This window comes from Bactrocera dorsalis, chromosome 3 (assembly GCF_023373825.1).
Source record: "Bactrocera dorsalis isolate Fly_Bdor chromosome 3, ASM2337382v1, whole genome shotgun sequence".
Classification (NCBI taxonomy): Eukaryota; Metazoa; Arthropoda; class Insecta; order Diptera; family Tephritidae; genus Bactrocera; species Bactrocera dorsalis.
Genome location: NC_064305.1, coordinates 76203740 through 76216588, shown reverse-complemented (window position 1 = coordinate 76216588; position 12849 = coordinate 76203740). Strand labels below are relative to the sequence as shown.

Below are 12849 nucleotides of genomic sequence, written 5' to 3'. Positions count from 1 at the left end.
AAAATATGTTGCCTACATTTAGGCACATTTTTTAGTTTTATAGTATATTCATAATAACAGCAAGCTATTCGATTCAAAGTCTACGAAAACATGGAATTTGGTATGCGATTTAAGACCTGCGTTTGAAAAACTGGCGTAAAAAAAATTTCTGGAAAAATGTATACCAAAAGGTGGCAGCTTAAAGCTTTTAAGATCCTTTGTTAAAAAATTTAGAGAGACGTATACCTCAGACGTAAGAATAACTCGGCCAAATACTTAGGAAAGTATATAAAACTATCTGCAGGGCTTGGATTTCGGACACAATTTGAATTTCAAACAGCTCACTATCTAAATTTTTTTATTATATTTATTATATCAAATATCAAGTTATGTATATAAATGAAATTATTATAAAAAAATATAGTAAAATAACTTCGACAAGAGAGTTAAATTTCAAATTTTATAAAAATATCTTTTTTCTTATTTTTTTAACATATACTTACAATAAAATATGAAAGCATGAGGAACTTCAAACCAAAAGAAATTTAACAGATTCATAACTTAAATATTTTTAATTTATTTAATAATTGTAAATATCAATAAATAAAATATTATATATAAATCTATGTGCACAGAATTTTCAATCCTTAAAATCTCCTTCAATCCTCCTTCAAAATATTAAATGTATAGGGTGATTTTTTAAGAGCTTGATAACTTTTTTTAAAAAAAAAACGCATAAAATTTGCAAAATCTCATCGGTTCTTTATTTGAAACGTTAGATTGGTTCATGACATTTACTTTTTGAAGATAATTTCATTTAAATGTTGACCGCGGCTGCGTCTTAGGTGGTCCATTCGGAAAGTCCAATTTTGGGCAACTTTTTCGAGCATTTCGGCCGGAATAGCCCGAATTTCTTCGGAAATGTTGTCTTCCAAAGCTGGAATAGTTGCTGGCTTATTTCTGTAGACTTTAGACTTGACGTAGCCCCACAAAAAATAGTCTAAAGGCGTTAAATCGCATGATCTTGGTGGCCAACTTACGGGTCCATTTCTTGAGATGAATTGTTGTCCGAAGTTTTCCCTCAAAATGGCCATAGAATCGCGAGCTGTGTGGCATGTAGCGCCATCTTGTTGAAACCACATGTCAACCAAGTTCAGTTCTTCCATTTTTGGCAACAAAAAGTTTGTTAGCATCGAACGATAGCGATCGCCATTCACCGTAACGTTGCGTCCAACAGCATCTTTGAAAAAATACGGTCCAATGATTCCACCAGCGTACAAACCACACCAAACAGTGCATTTTTCGGGATGCATGGGCAGTTCTTGAACGGCTTCTGGGTGCTCTTCACCCCAAATGCGGCAATTTTGCTTATTTACGTAGCCATTCAACCAGAAATGAGCCTCATCGCTGAACAAAATTAAAGCGCGAAACACATTTCGAACCGAACACTGATTTTGGTAATAAAATTCAATGATTTGCAAGCGTTGCTCGTTAGTAAGTCTATTCATGATGAAATGTCAAAGCATACTGAGCATCTTTCTCTTTGACACCATGTCTGAAATCCCACGTGATCTGTCAAATACTAATGCATGAAAATCCTAACCTCAAAAAAATCACCCGTTATTTCCACGGGTGAGCAGAGCAATATTCACACAGTAAGTAGTTATAAGGATCCCCGTCAATTATTTTTCTACATACAATCTGGCAAAACTGTAGAGAACGATCAGCCGTTGAATAACTCGAACACTGGACGAGAAGAAATTGATTTTAAGTTGCAATACACTCACCTTTTGCTATTACCTCACTCTCATCGTGAACTTGAGTCTCTCAGAGTCTTGATATTAGTTTTTCCAGTCAATTCGTTCAAGTTGACAATCAAGTCAGAGCAGCTGAGTTTAGGAAAAAGATCCTAATGAAATATAAGTATATCAAATCCATTATATTATTAGCTAGTGTGATCAACTATAAATTTAGTTCGTGAACGCAAACCGTCGCAAGCATACACACAAGGACCGCCATGTTTTTTCGCGTGCCGATCATTGTGCTAGTGAAGAGCAGAATAAGTATCAGGCACTCATAACGTAGCTGTAAGCAACTAACTTCAGTCATCCTCATTGCATTATTGTTGTCCCTCCTTATAATAAAAACAAACAAATGCTGGTTCCAATTATCCTATATGTTCCTCTTCCACTTAATGAACTACAGAGTTCAATCCCATTAAGGAAATAGCCTCCAAACAACAATAATTTTATTGTGTTCCAAATTCTCAAGTTTTTCCACTCAAATAAACAAGTCATCATTATTTTGAGTTAGAGATCCAGTTTAAGGGACAACAACATTTCGACAACGATCTTGCTGTATGTATGTATGTATGTACTTATAAAAAAATTAAATGATCAATCACTAAGAAAGTAAGGCAAAGCCTCACTGAGCCACCCGGCGCTCAGAACGTGGCAGTAGGTAGCGATTCCAAACAGTATAATAGATCAGCACTCAGGAAGAAACACAACAACAAAGACACGTTCCAAATTTTCAACTTTACATTGCTGACAAAATAACATAATACTGCAACAACAATGCGCTTGACTTTATTTTATTTGTTGCTCCTTCTCTAATCCTTCCGTTGAACTAAGATTTTGTTGTTGCTGATATTGATGTGTCAGCAAATAATGGAACTGGGGTAAGTGAGTGATTTAAGATTGCTGGGCGCCTACTACTGAAAAATATTTTGTGCCCAAAGGTATTCAAAATCATCAGAATTTTATGATCTCAAAGGAAGAACAAGATAGAAGAAATTTTGGTGCAAATAATTTTCTGCTAATTTTTACAACTGAACCACCAGGCGAGCATAAGAAAACAGAGTTTGGGTTCGCCTAATTATATTTTTGGCAATACAAAAACAAGTATTAGTTTCATAACACAGATTCCCTGCCGATGTACCAATGTACTTCAATGTACTATATATGACATTGCTTGTTGTTGTGATTCAAATAATTAGAGAACAACAACAATTGCCATAACCAGTATTTGTTTATATTTTCTGAGCTCCTACTACACACTTTTTTATTGACATATATTTTAATGGATAAGCGATCCCGACGATCCCAAGTTTTGTTTGGGCCCCCCAACTCATTTTTTATTTCACAAAAACACAGCAAAAATTTAAGCGAAAAATATACATTATACCAGACGACCATAGAAAAGTGCAAGGTGTCAATATTTTCAGCACCGCAAAAACAAATTCGTTCTAAGCCGCAGTTTACTGTAACCTTTCCTAATACACCCTCTCATTCATATGGTTGATCTATACAAAACAGCTACAATAACAACTGACTGCGCAAAAATATTTGTTTCACTATTTCCAATCGTTTCATTGACCTTCTTGTTTAGTTGGTATTCTAAGACTACATTTTTAAGGAACAACAAAGAGTTCTTGTCCCTTTTTAGGCAAATTAATTTGTATTTGGAGAACCTCCTCGTTATTTATGCGCTTCTGGTAGGGATGCCAAAATTTTGTTCAACAAGCACGATTTTAAAAATAAGTTGATTCACCAAACTCATGGACTTGCAAATATTACTTCCTCATCACTTATGACCGCCTAGTGCTTAAAACACATTTTTTGTTAAATAAAATAACGAAAAATTTCTTCCTTCGCTGAGCCTATCAATTCAGCTGCTCTACCAGGCAAACATAGACAACAAAAGTCGTTTGCTTTGCGAATATTTATTGCGAGCATCACAAAAACAACCAGACGTTCCACCTCCATGCAAATCGCTACTCCCGCGAAGTAATGCAGTGAAAGCAACAAAGTGCAATAACACATTTGTGGGAGTATTGTTGTTGTCATAGTTTGTGCACTGGAAGGCAAAACATATTTTGTTGATTTCCATCGCCACGTTCTCGTACTATTTGTTCGCCTGTGGGTTTGCTGACAAATTGGAGTATGCATTTTTCTGTCGATGATGTGTGATGACGAGTAACCGAGTAACCGGATATGTTGGTTTCATTAGGGTTTTATAATAAATAATTTGGATATGATAGTAATTAAAAATATCTAATACTATTTGAAGGATATTGGAAAGTGTGGTTCGTAATTTTAAATTTAATAATATTGTCTATTTGGACAAGAAAAAGTTACATTAAATTTTATAATAAAAAATAATAAAAAAAGAAAATAAAAACAATTAAATTTTTATAATAAAGAAACCATAAAAAATTTAAATAACAAAAATTTGAAATTTTATTAATAAAGAAATAATAAATAATGAAAATTAAAAAAAAAAATGTTAAATTTTAATAATACTGAAATAATAAAAAAAACAAAGAAAATTTAAAAAATAAAAAAAAATAACTTTTCATAATTATCAAAAAAAATTTTAATATAAACAAAATTATTAATTTAAAAAGTAAAAAATAAGGTAAATGATAAACAAATAAGTAATTAAAACAAAAAATAAGAATTAAATTTACATAATAAAGCAATTATTAAAAAAAAATTAAAATTTAAAACTAAAAAAATTAATATGAATAGAATTTTAAAAAATAGTGAGAAAAAAATAATGTTATTTAATACTTACATAAGCAAATCAAATTATCCAAATTTTAGTTTTCGATTTTTTTTAAATAATTTGTGATATAATTGTATTTTTTTATTTACTTGCAATTAAAATAATAAATTTCCGTCACATCCTGATTTGTGTAAAATATACATATATGAATTTTTTATAGGAATAAGCGCCGCCATACCAAAAAATAATCAAATCCAAAGATTTAATAATTTATAACATTTAATTTTAGATAGTTATATTCAAATTTACTCGCTGTTTTATTGTTTATGTTTTAGTTGTTTTATTCAGATAGTAGTATTAATTTAAAGAAATTTAAAGAAAAAAAATGTCTTTTATTTTGACATATTATCTTGTTTACAATGCTTTATATATTTTTATGTTTTTAAATATATTCTTTATTTTATTTCATTTTATTTTATTATTAGTACCAGTTCCTATGTAATTTATAAAATTTTATATTTAGTTTATGATTTTTAAGCTTTTTTCCTTATTGTTTTGTTATTATTATTGTTGTTTATTGTTGTTAGTAGTATTTTCATTGAATTAATTTTTATGCAGATTATGAATTCTAAACTTTTTCTTTATTTTATAAATAACTATTACTTTTATTACTATTGTTAGTGGTATTTTGATTAATTTAATTTTTAAGCAGTTCAATAATTGTTTTTTATTTTGCATATTTTTTTAATAATTTTGAAAATATTGCTTTTTAAATAATTAATATTACAATATTAGTTTCCTTTATTTTTATTTTTCTTTTCTTTTATTTACTATATTATAATTTTTTGAAAAATTGAAAACGAAATAATAAAATAAAAAAAAAATCCTTTTTATCCCTTTTTTCTAAAATAATATTTTTATAATATTTTTTATTACTTCCTAATCGATGCACTTTTACTTTTACCAATGTGTTATATTTTATTTAAAATATTTTTTCACATTGTTTCTGTATTATATATTTTTTATCTTTTCTTTTTATAATTTTTTTTGTTTATTATGTTTTATTATATTTAATTTAGTATTTTTATTTGAAAATAAGCCTTTAAAACTTGCTTTATCAATCTATTTATAATATTTTTGTTTTTGTCTGTTTTGAAGATATTTGCTTCGTTTATTTATTAATTTTTAAGATATTTAACTTAATTAACATTTTTTCATAGTTTGTTATATGCCGTTGTGATATTTAATATTTTATGCGCATTTAATACAACAGAATTTATTTTGTAAATTTAGATTTGATGTTTCTTAAATAAAAATTTTTCCTTTTATAAAATGATAATAATTTTTTTTTTAATTTTTTTATATTTTCTTTATGATTTTTTTTTAACATTATTATTTAAATACCAGTACTTTGAATTTAATTCAGTTGTTCTTTTTGTTTTTAATAATAATTGCAAATAAATGTCCAAATAATTACCAAACAGTCAGCAAGCATTTATTGTGAAATCTTAGACAGATTTAATCGTCTTAAATATAATTCGCTTAATTACTTGTCTCCTTTAATAAATAAAATAATATACGAATTAAAAATAAAAAATATTATTATAATTAACTATCGAAGCTTAAGCTGAGCAATCTGAGGATAAACTCGCATGCAAATGTAGGGAAATGCGAGTAAGCACTTTGAATTCTTTCACTTCTTACTCAAGATCTTTGATGATCATTTAAGAGATCCGATTGTTAAACGCGTTTAAATGGAGATGCATTTGGCATAAATTACAACAACTGTGATTGCGTTAAATACAGTTCAAGCAAAGTAATTTTCAGCTTACAAATATGTGTTAAACGACATATTAATGGGCATCTTTTTGTCCGCGAAATCAAACTACATAATGCGAGTAGTACAAGTATATTAGGATTATAGAAGGAGAAAGATAGAGAGAGTGAGAAAGAGATAGGGGGTAAATAATTAGTTTTAGCTTAATGCTTAATGCAAGTCTACACAATTCAATTTAGTGCTTTCGAGTGTTTTCAAAACGTTATCTCTAGAACTCTAGTATACATAAGTATTTTAGTATGCAAATAAGTAAGCGAGTAAGTAGTATTTACTATAAGCAGTGATATTTTTGTCTCTTAAACGCTATCACAATCTATATGCTACGCTCTTAGAGTATATAATGAGGTAAATATAAGTAAAGGTGCGCCCAGTCAAAACCGAGAAATGCACACCTCAGTCGAGCCGATACAATCCATCCACGAGTTAAAAATTTCCACTTTTCGCGCCTTTTTCGTCCTATAAAGCCTGCATGCCTGCCTTACGATTGGGCAGGTGGAGTGCGTCCCTCACCGAGGTGATAGTAGTGGTAGAGTATCAATTTGCATCTGTCATAGATGGTGAAGTAGAAGGCGGTCATGAGACCGGATTTGATCAGCGTCGGATACATGCCCTTGTAGAAGCCGCGTACACCTTCATCTTTCATCGTCAATTCGATGCAATGGAAAACGCCCCTACAGCGCTGCGTGCGTCCGAATTTCGTGCGATGCTGTTCGAAGCCCTGCACCTGCAAGCGCTTCTTAACGAAGTCTAGCGGATAGACGACCGCTTTGGAGGCGACACCAGCCGCACCGCCGGTGCATAGCAACACCCAGGTGGGCAGCAATTCGTTGCGCGCCAACGGTGTGCGCACCAGCATTTCGTTGAACTTCTTATAGAACATAAAGTTGAAGCCCACCAATGGCACAATCTGCACCAGCGTCGGCTGTAGACCGCGAAAATAGCCGCGTATGCCTTCGGTGCGCCAAATCATTGGCACAGCGTGGAACATGCTGCGATAGCCCTGTCCGGGATCTTGTGCTACGATGCGTGTGCGTATCACATCGAAGGGAATGGAGAAAATGGTCGCCACACAACCGGCAAAACCGCCAGCTAAAAAGTTCATCGTGTTCATATGCGTCGACATGAAGGGTGAGTCACGCATTATGGCGCGTATCTGTTCGTACGACCAAAATTGTCCTACGCTGTAGACGACGCTCATAAATTGCCCAGCATTGTGTCCTTTGAAGAGACCACGCAAACCCTCCTCGTGATAGATCAATTTGCTGGCCTGCCACAGTGAGGTGTACTTGCCTTGTTTGTGCTTGGAGAGCGGTTCGACCTGCAGCTGGAAACGTATCTTCAAGACGTCGAATGGCTGCGTGATTGTACGTGTTAAAGCGCCCGATATTGCGCCAGCATAGATTTGATTCAGTTGTGCTTGTGCTGAGGTGTAATCGTCGTGCGCGGAAGTGTGATGCACGCTGCCCTCAAAGTCGGATGGCTTTGGCAAGCGCAGTTCGGAGCTGGCTGGTGCCATTCTATGTTTGATGTCTGAAGTAGGCGGCAAATAAGTGTGGAACTGTTATGGTTTTAGGCAGCGCTGAGAAAGGCGTTTGAGGTGGAGTTCGTCTGTAAGGAAAACGAAGAAACAATTTTAAAAATATGTGAAAAAAATAATATAAAGAGAAAACTTAGAGTATTAATGTGTCTAGAATATATACTTATATATACATATGGTATAATAATATTAGAATGATAGAAGTCCCACAACAGAGATGTCAGCGCAGCCTTTTTTATTGGAAAAAAAAGCGAGAGAGGTTGGTATTGTGGTGAACGAAGGCAAGACAATGTACCTGGAGGCTAGATACAAGGGCTCATCGGGTTTTGGGAACTACGTCACTATAATTTGGAGAATGTTAAGCACCAATAATCTAAGCCTGGATCCGTATTATAATCCTTCCCAACTGGTACTACTTTGGGTTTGGTAGGCGATTGTGAAGCAGGTTCCTCTCTCGAAGATCAACTCTACAAGGCTCTCATTATTTCCAACTTCATACTTATATTACATGGTTACCCAGCGGGATAATGGTTCACTGCTTACATTTTTCTTTGAAGAATGCTTCGAAGAAAATTTTATGTACAATTCTTCGATACCAGGTAATGCATAAAAGTAAGCTATGCGGAATAATGTTTCCCCGCTTACATTTTTCTTTGAAGAATGCTTCGAAGAAAATTCTATGTAGAATTCTTCGATACCAGGTAATGCATAAAAGTAAGCTATGCGGAATAATGTTTCCCCGCTTACATTTTTCTTTGAAGAATACTTCGAAAAAAATTCTATCTAGAATTCTTCGATACCAGGTAATGCATAAAAGTAAGCTATGCGGCTAAATTCTACTGTGTTCATATTTACAAGTCAAGTAAGTACGTGAAAAACGACAAATACAAATTGATGGAATAAAATTTATAAGTAAATTTTTTCATTATTTCGTCAAATCATCAAGCAAAAAGTTGGTTACTATTTGGTAAGTATTTCGTGTTTTTAACATTGAAGGACATAGCTTCAAATTTATAAACATACTCTTTCAACTTTTTTGTAGAATGTGTGAAAGTTGAAGGCTTCACCGAATCGGAGTATATTCACCAAATTCAAAAAGTTATCAAACTCGCCAAACGCAGTTTCTTCAAGTCTCGTTGCTTGAAAAAAAAAACGGCAAGAGACTCAGCCACAAAATTAAAAGAAAACCATAATGGCTAAATGAGTAGCGACCAACATCTCCGCTTTGGCAGCATCCCGGTTCTTTCCGCAGTTACCCGTCTGTATATGTATATTTAACATTTTTAAAACTGTTTTCAACCTTTGATCATTTTATATATACATACATACATATACATATAATATTTATTTAACGTTTTTAAACTATTTAAATTTGTAATAATTCGGTTCATTTAAACACATTTTGTTATAACAATTTTTAAGTGCATTTCGCATAAAATAAAACCTCTATAACGATTGTATTGAATCTAGTGCATTTTTCTTTTTAACAAAAAGTGTGAGTGGCCTATAAGGTGAGTTTTTGTACACATAATACTTATTTTCATACGAATATGCAATTTTTCCTATTAACCTTGGCATCAAAGAATTCTTCGTGAACTGTGGCATCGAAGAATTCATCGTTAACTGTGGCATCGAAGAATTCTTCGTTTACTTTGGCATCAAAGAAATCTTCGTTAACTATGGCATCGAAGAATTCATCGTTAACTGTGGCATCAAAGAATTCCTCGTTTACTTTGGCATCGAAGAATTCTTCGTCCCATGGTAAGCGTAAAAGGTGATCTGTTACTTTTCGTAGGACATCGCCGTGTTAATTTTCATCGGTCGGGGTAAGCGATACAATCATGCTGTATCGTTTACCTTGCTCGCTTACCAATGTCTACCATATCCCGCTGGGTAGTGATGAACAAAGAGAAAGAGAGAGAGAGAACTATTGTCCTCAAGGTCTTTGGAACCTTTCGCTTGTGCGACAAATATTGAGAAGGTGGAACCATAAACAGTATGAGCTCTTCGGATATAGTTAGGCGCATAAAAATCCGACAAATGAAAGATGATGCTCCAGCGAAAAACTCCTTCGATTCGAGCCAAATTTTTGGATAACAGATGAAAGGACGCTCCAGCAGCTGATGGAAGGGCCCGGTGTAGAGCGCACTGTCTGCACTTGGGATGTACAACTAGCGTAGCTTCGCAAATAACAGATGCAGCTGGCGAAGTTTTGTGTTCTCGGGCCGCACCGCCACACAGTAGTGGCAAAGAAGAGAATAAGTAGAAGATAAGATAAAGTCTTAGCGAGGCTTTTGCGGCTGCATATGATTGCCGAAAATCCAACCTCTCCTAACGCTCAATGTGAGAGGAGAAGCGTTTTGGTGAATCAGTTAAGCTTGTAAATATAGTAGCAGCCTCAACCAGGGAAGATTATTTTCTCAGTCACTACCTTCGTAATGAATGTAGTAAGTGTCCTTAGGTTTCTCTACAAGTACCTAGAATGGCAGAAGATATAATTTGAAAAATGGTAATGGCATTCTCAAAGTTGACCGCTTCCAAAATTCTACGAATCACCAGTCTTAAATAGATAAGAGTGTCGCCCCTGTGGTTTCAATTAGCGTTAAACTGCTTCTATAAGAATTATATAAAAAACTTCTCCAAACATCCCTGCTCACAAAACATGCACTACACTCATATATTGCTCGCTTCAACTCCCAATAGTTTCAGCTACATTTATCAACTCAATTGCACTCGCAACAAAATGCAATGTTAGCCCATTGATCATCTTATAAATTTCTGGTCATTTAGCCATTATTTAAATCATAAGTGTAATGTGAGCACTTTCATGATAACGTATCTCCAAAGGGCATACCAATCAAGCCAACGGTATTAAAAAAACAACCAAAAACGAGCAAAAAATGAAATGAAACCAATCAAGCATTCTATGATCCTTGCCACATAATATATGACCGTAATTTCTGGCCGCAAGTTTCAAATGGTGCGTAAGTAATTGTGTTAAAGCACAAGCGTTGTGTGCAATAAAAATGATAATAAAATTCATTTCAAGCTAAAGTATTGTGTTATACTATTTATTTTTATGCTTTCCTCTGGCAACACACCACACATTTGGTTTATCTCCTGTCTGTTTCCTTTTTGTGGTGAAAGCGCTTTGAAAGCGAAACACTCTTATAGAATGATACCAGACCACAAAAGGCTGGAATATGATCCCAAAACGGACAGATACACGTGTTTGCGCACAATACAAATAAATTGAAAGCAGTCGCAAAAAATAAGGAAAAAAAGTATCAGTTTGGTTCATCTCCTTTTTTGGTTGCTGGTATGCTTGTGAGGAAAAGCTATTTGAGTGAAAGGGACAGTGTTTACAAAAATAATATGTACATAATATTTCAAGAAGATATGTTATGAATATAGCAAGGAGAGATACTTTTTTCAATAGCCTTTTTTGACAGATCGTGTCATGTTGTTTTTGGTTAGAAGACCGCGGAGAGACCAATCGACGCTGTCCGCAGAAACTCGGACTGACGTATGGACCGATTTGGGGCATTTTAAATCAAGATCTTAAATTGAAGGCATGCAAGATAGAGATTGTACAAGAACTGAAACCGCTCTTGAAAACTTCAAAGAAGATCCAAAAGAAGATGAGGCCCATTTCTGGCTCTATGGGTATGTAAACAAGCAAAATTGCCGCATTTGGGACGAAGAGCAACCTGAAGAGATTCAAGGGCTGCCATTTCAGTCCGAAAAAATAGCGATTTGGTGTGGTTTGTGGGCTGGTAGAGTCATCGGTCCATATTTCTGCAACAATGTTGCCGGTGAGAACAAAACCCCCTATAACAATCATTATTACCCCATGAAACAGACTATTTGATGCCTGATATATAAACTCGTGATCTCGGTGACATTTGATTTCAACAAGACGGCACCACTTCCCACACATCGTATCAATAATTGGATTTATTGAGAGAACACTTCGGTGAGCAGATAATTTCACGTTAACGGGCCGTTCGATTAACCACCAAGATCGTGTGATATAACAACGTTAGACTTTTTCTTATGGGGATATGTAAAGTCGAAAGCCTATGTGAGTGATTCCGTTTCAATTCAGGTCTTGGAGCAAAACATTACGCTTGTCATTCGCCAGTTATCACACGAAATGTTCGAACGAGTCATCGAAAATTGAGCTCAATGAATGGATAATCTGTTGCTGCTTGAAAAATATAATCTTCAAAAAATAAATGCTAAAGAATGTTCTTTCGGATGATAATGAACATTCCTCATTAAATTTGAAGTTTCTGTGTTTTTTCTTTAAAAAAGTAGGGGAACCCAGAAATGGATCGTAATTTATAAAGAACAAAATGACAACCCTTATTAATTGAAGAAATTTGATTTGAGCGCTTCTGGAAACCATTCGCATAAATGTATCTTCAGTATACTCGAAAAAATATATTCCACAAACAATTTTTAAAGTCTATTCTAGTAATTTTCTTGTCCAGCATTGTTTCAACAGAAAATAGTAATTTCAACGAACAGAACCAAACCATTTGGAGGACGATTTTCTCTTATTTCTTCCTTTGATTACACATTTTCTTGCTTTCTTTTACTTTCTTTTTTGTTTTTGCAACTATATTCTATGTACTATTTCACTAGCCCTTAGTGCCTTACGAGCACTATTATTCAATCCTTCTAGCTCGCGCCGCGTTAGTTGGCCACAGCTGCCGACTACCGTTCCCAGGCCATAACATCATTTTCGGCGAACCATTTACTAGATTATTTATGGACCGAGTGAGCAATGGCGAAATCAGAACAACCACAAGCGCTGTTACCAAGCCCATGAAGCGGCTACTGAAACCGATAAACCGCCAAGTAGTGGAGAAAAATAAAATTGAAAAATTTAAAAAAATATATGAAAGCCTTTTTTTTTTGCAGCCGGATCAACGTCAACATGCAACTTTTTTTTCAAGTATCCCACACGCTTAGCAGCACG

At 34.0% G+C, this 12849-nt stretch overlaps 2 protein-coding genes and 1 long non-coding RNA gene across 9 annotated transcripts in view; 2 read left to right on the top strand and 1 right to left on the bottom strand.

The window, feature by feature from the left end:
• LOC105229112 (sodium channel protein 60E) overlaps positions 1–12849 on the top strand; it is a 292253-nt gene that overhangs the window by 106145 nt on the left and 173259 nt on the right. The gene's annotated exons all lie outside the window — the stretch shown is intronic.
• Positions 5962–12849, bottom strand: part of LOC105229111 (mitochondrial thiamine pyrophosphate carrier) — a 136732-nt gene continuing 129844 nt past the window's right edge. For all 3 annotated transcript variants that reach the window (XM_049453472.1, XM_029551499.2, XM_011209200.4), the window contains one exon: positions 5962–7933. In XM_049453472.1, coding sequence (XP_049309429.1) covers positions 6804–7841 — 1038 coding nt within the window. In that variant the 5' untranslated portion in view covers positions 7842–7933 and the 3' untranslated portion in view covers positions 5962–6803. The remainder of the gene's footprint in view (positions 7934–12849) is intronic.
• Positions 8373–9759, top strand: LOC125777800 (uncharacterized). Of its 2 annotated transcripts, none has more exons than XR_007422402.1 (2): positions 8373–8461; positions 8666–9759. It is a non-coding gene; the product is annotated as an uncharacterized LOC125777800 (long non-coding RNA). The 2 variants fall into 2 exon arrangements; XR_007422401.1 differs by having other exon boundaries at positions 8564–9759.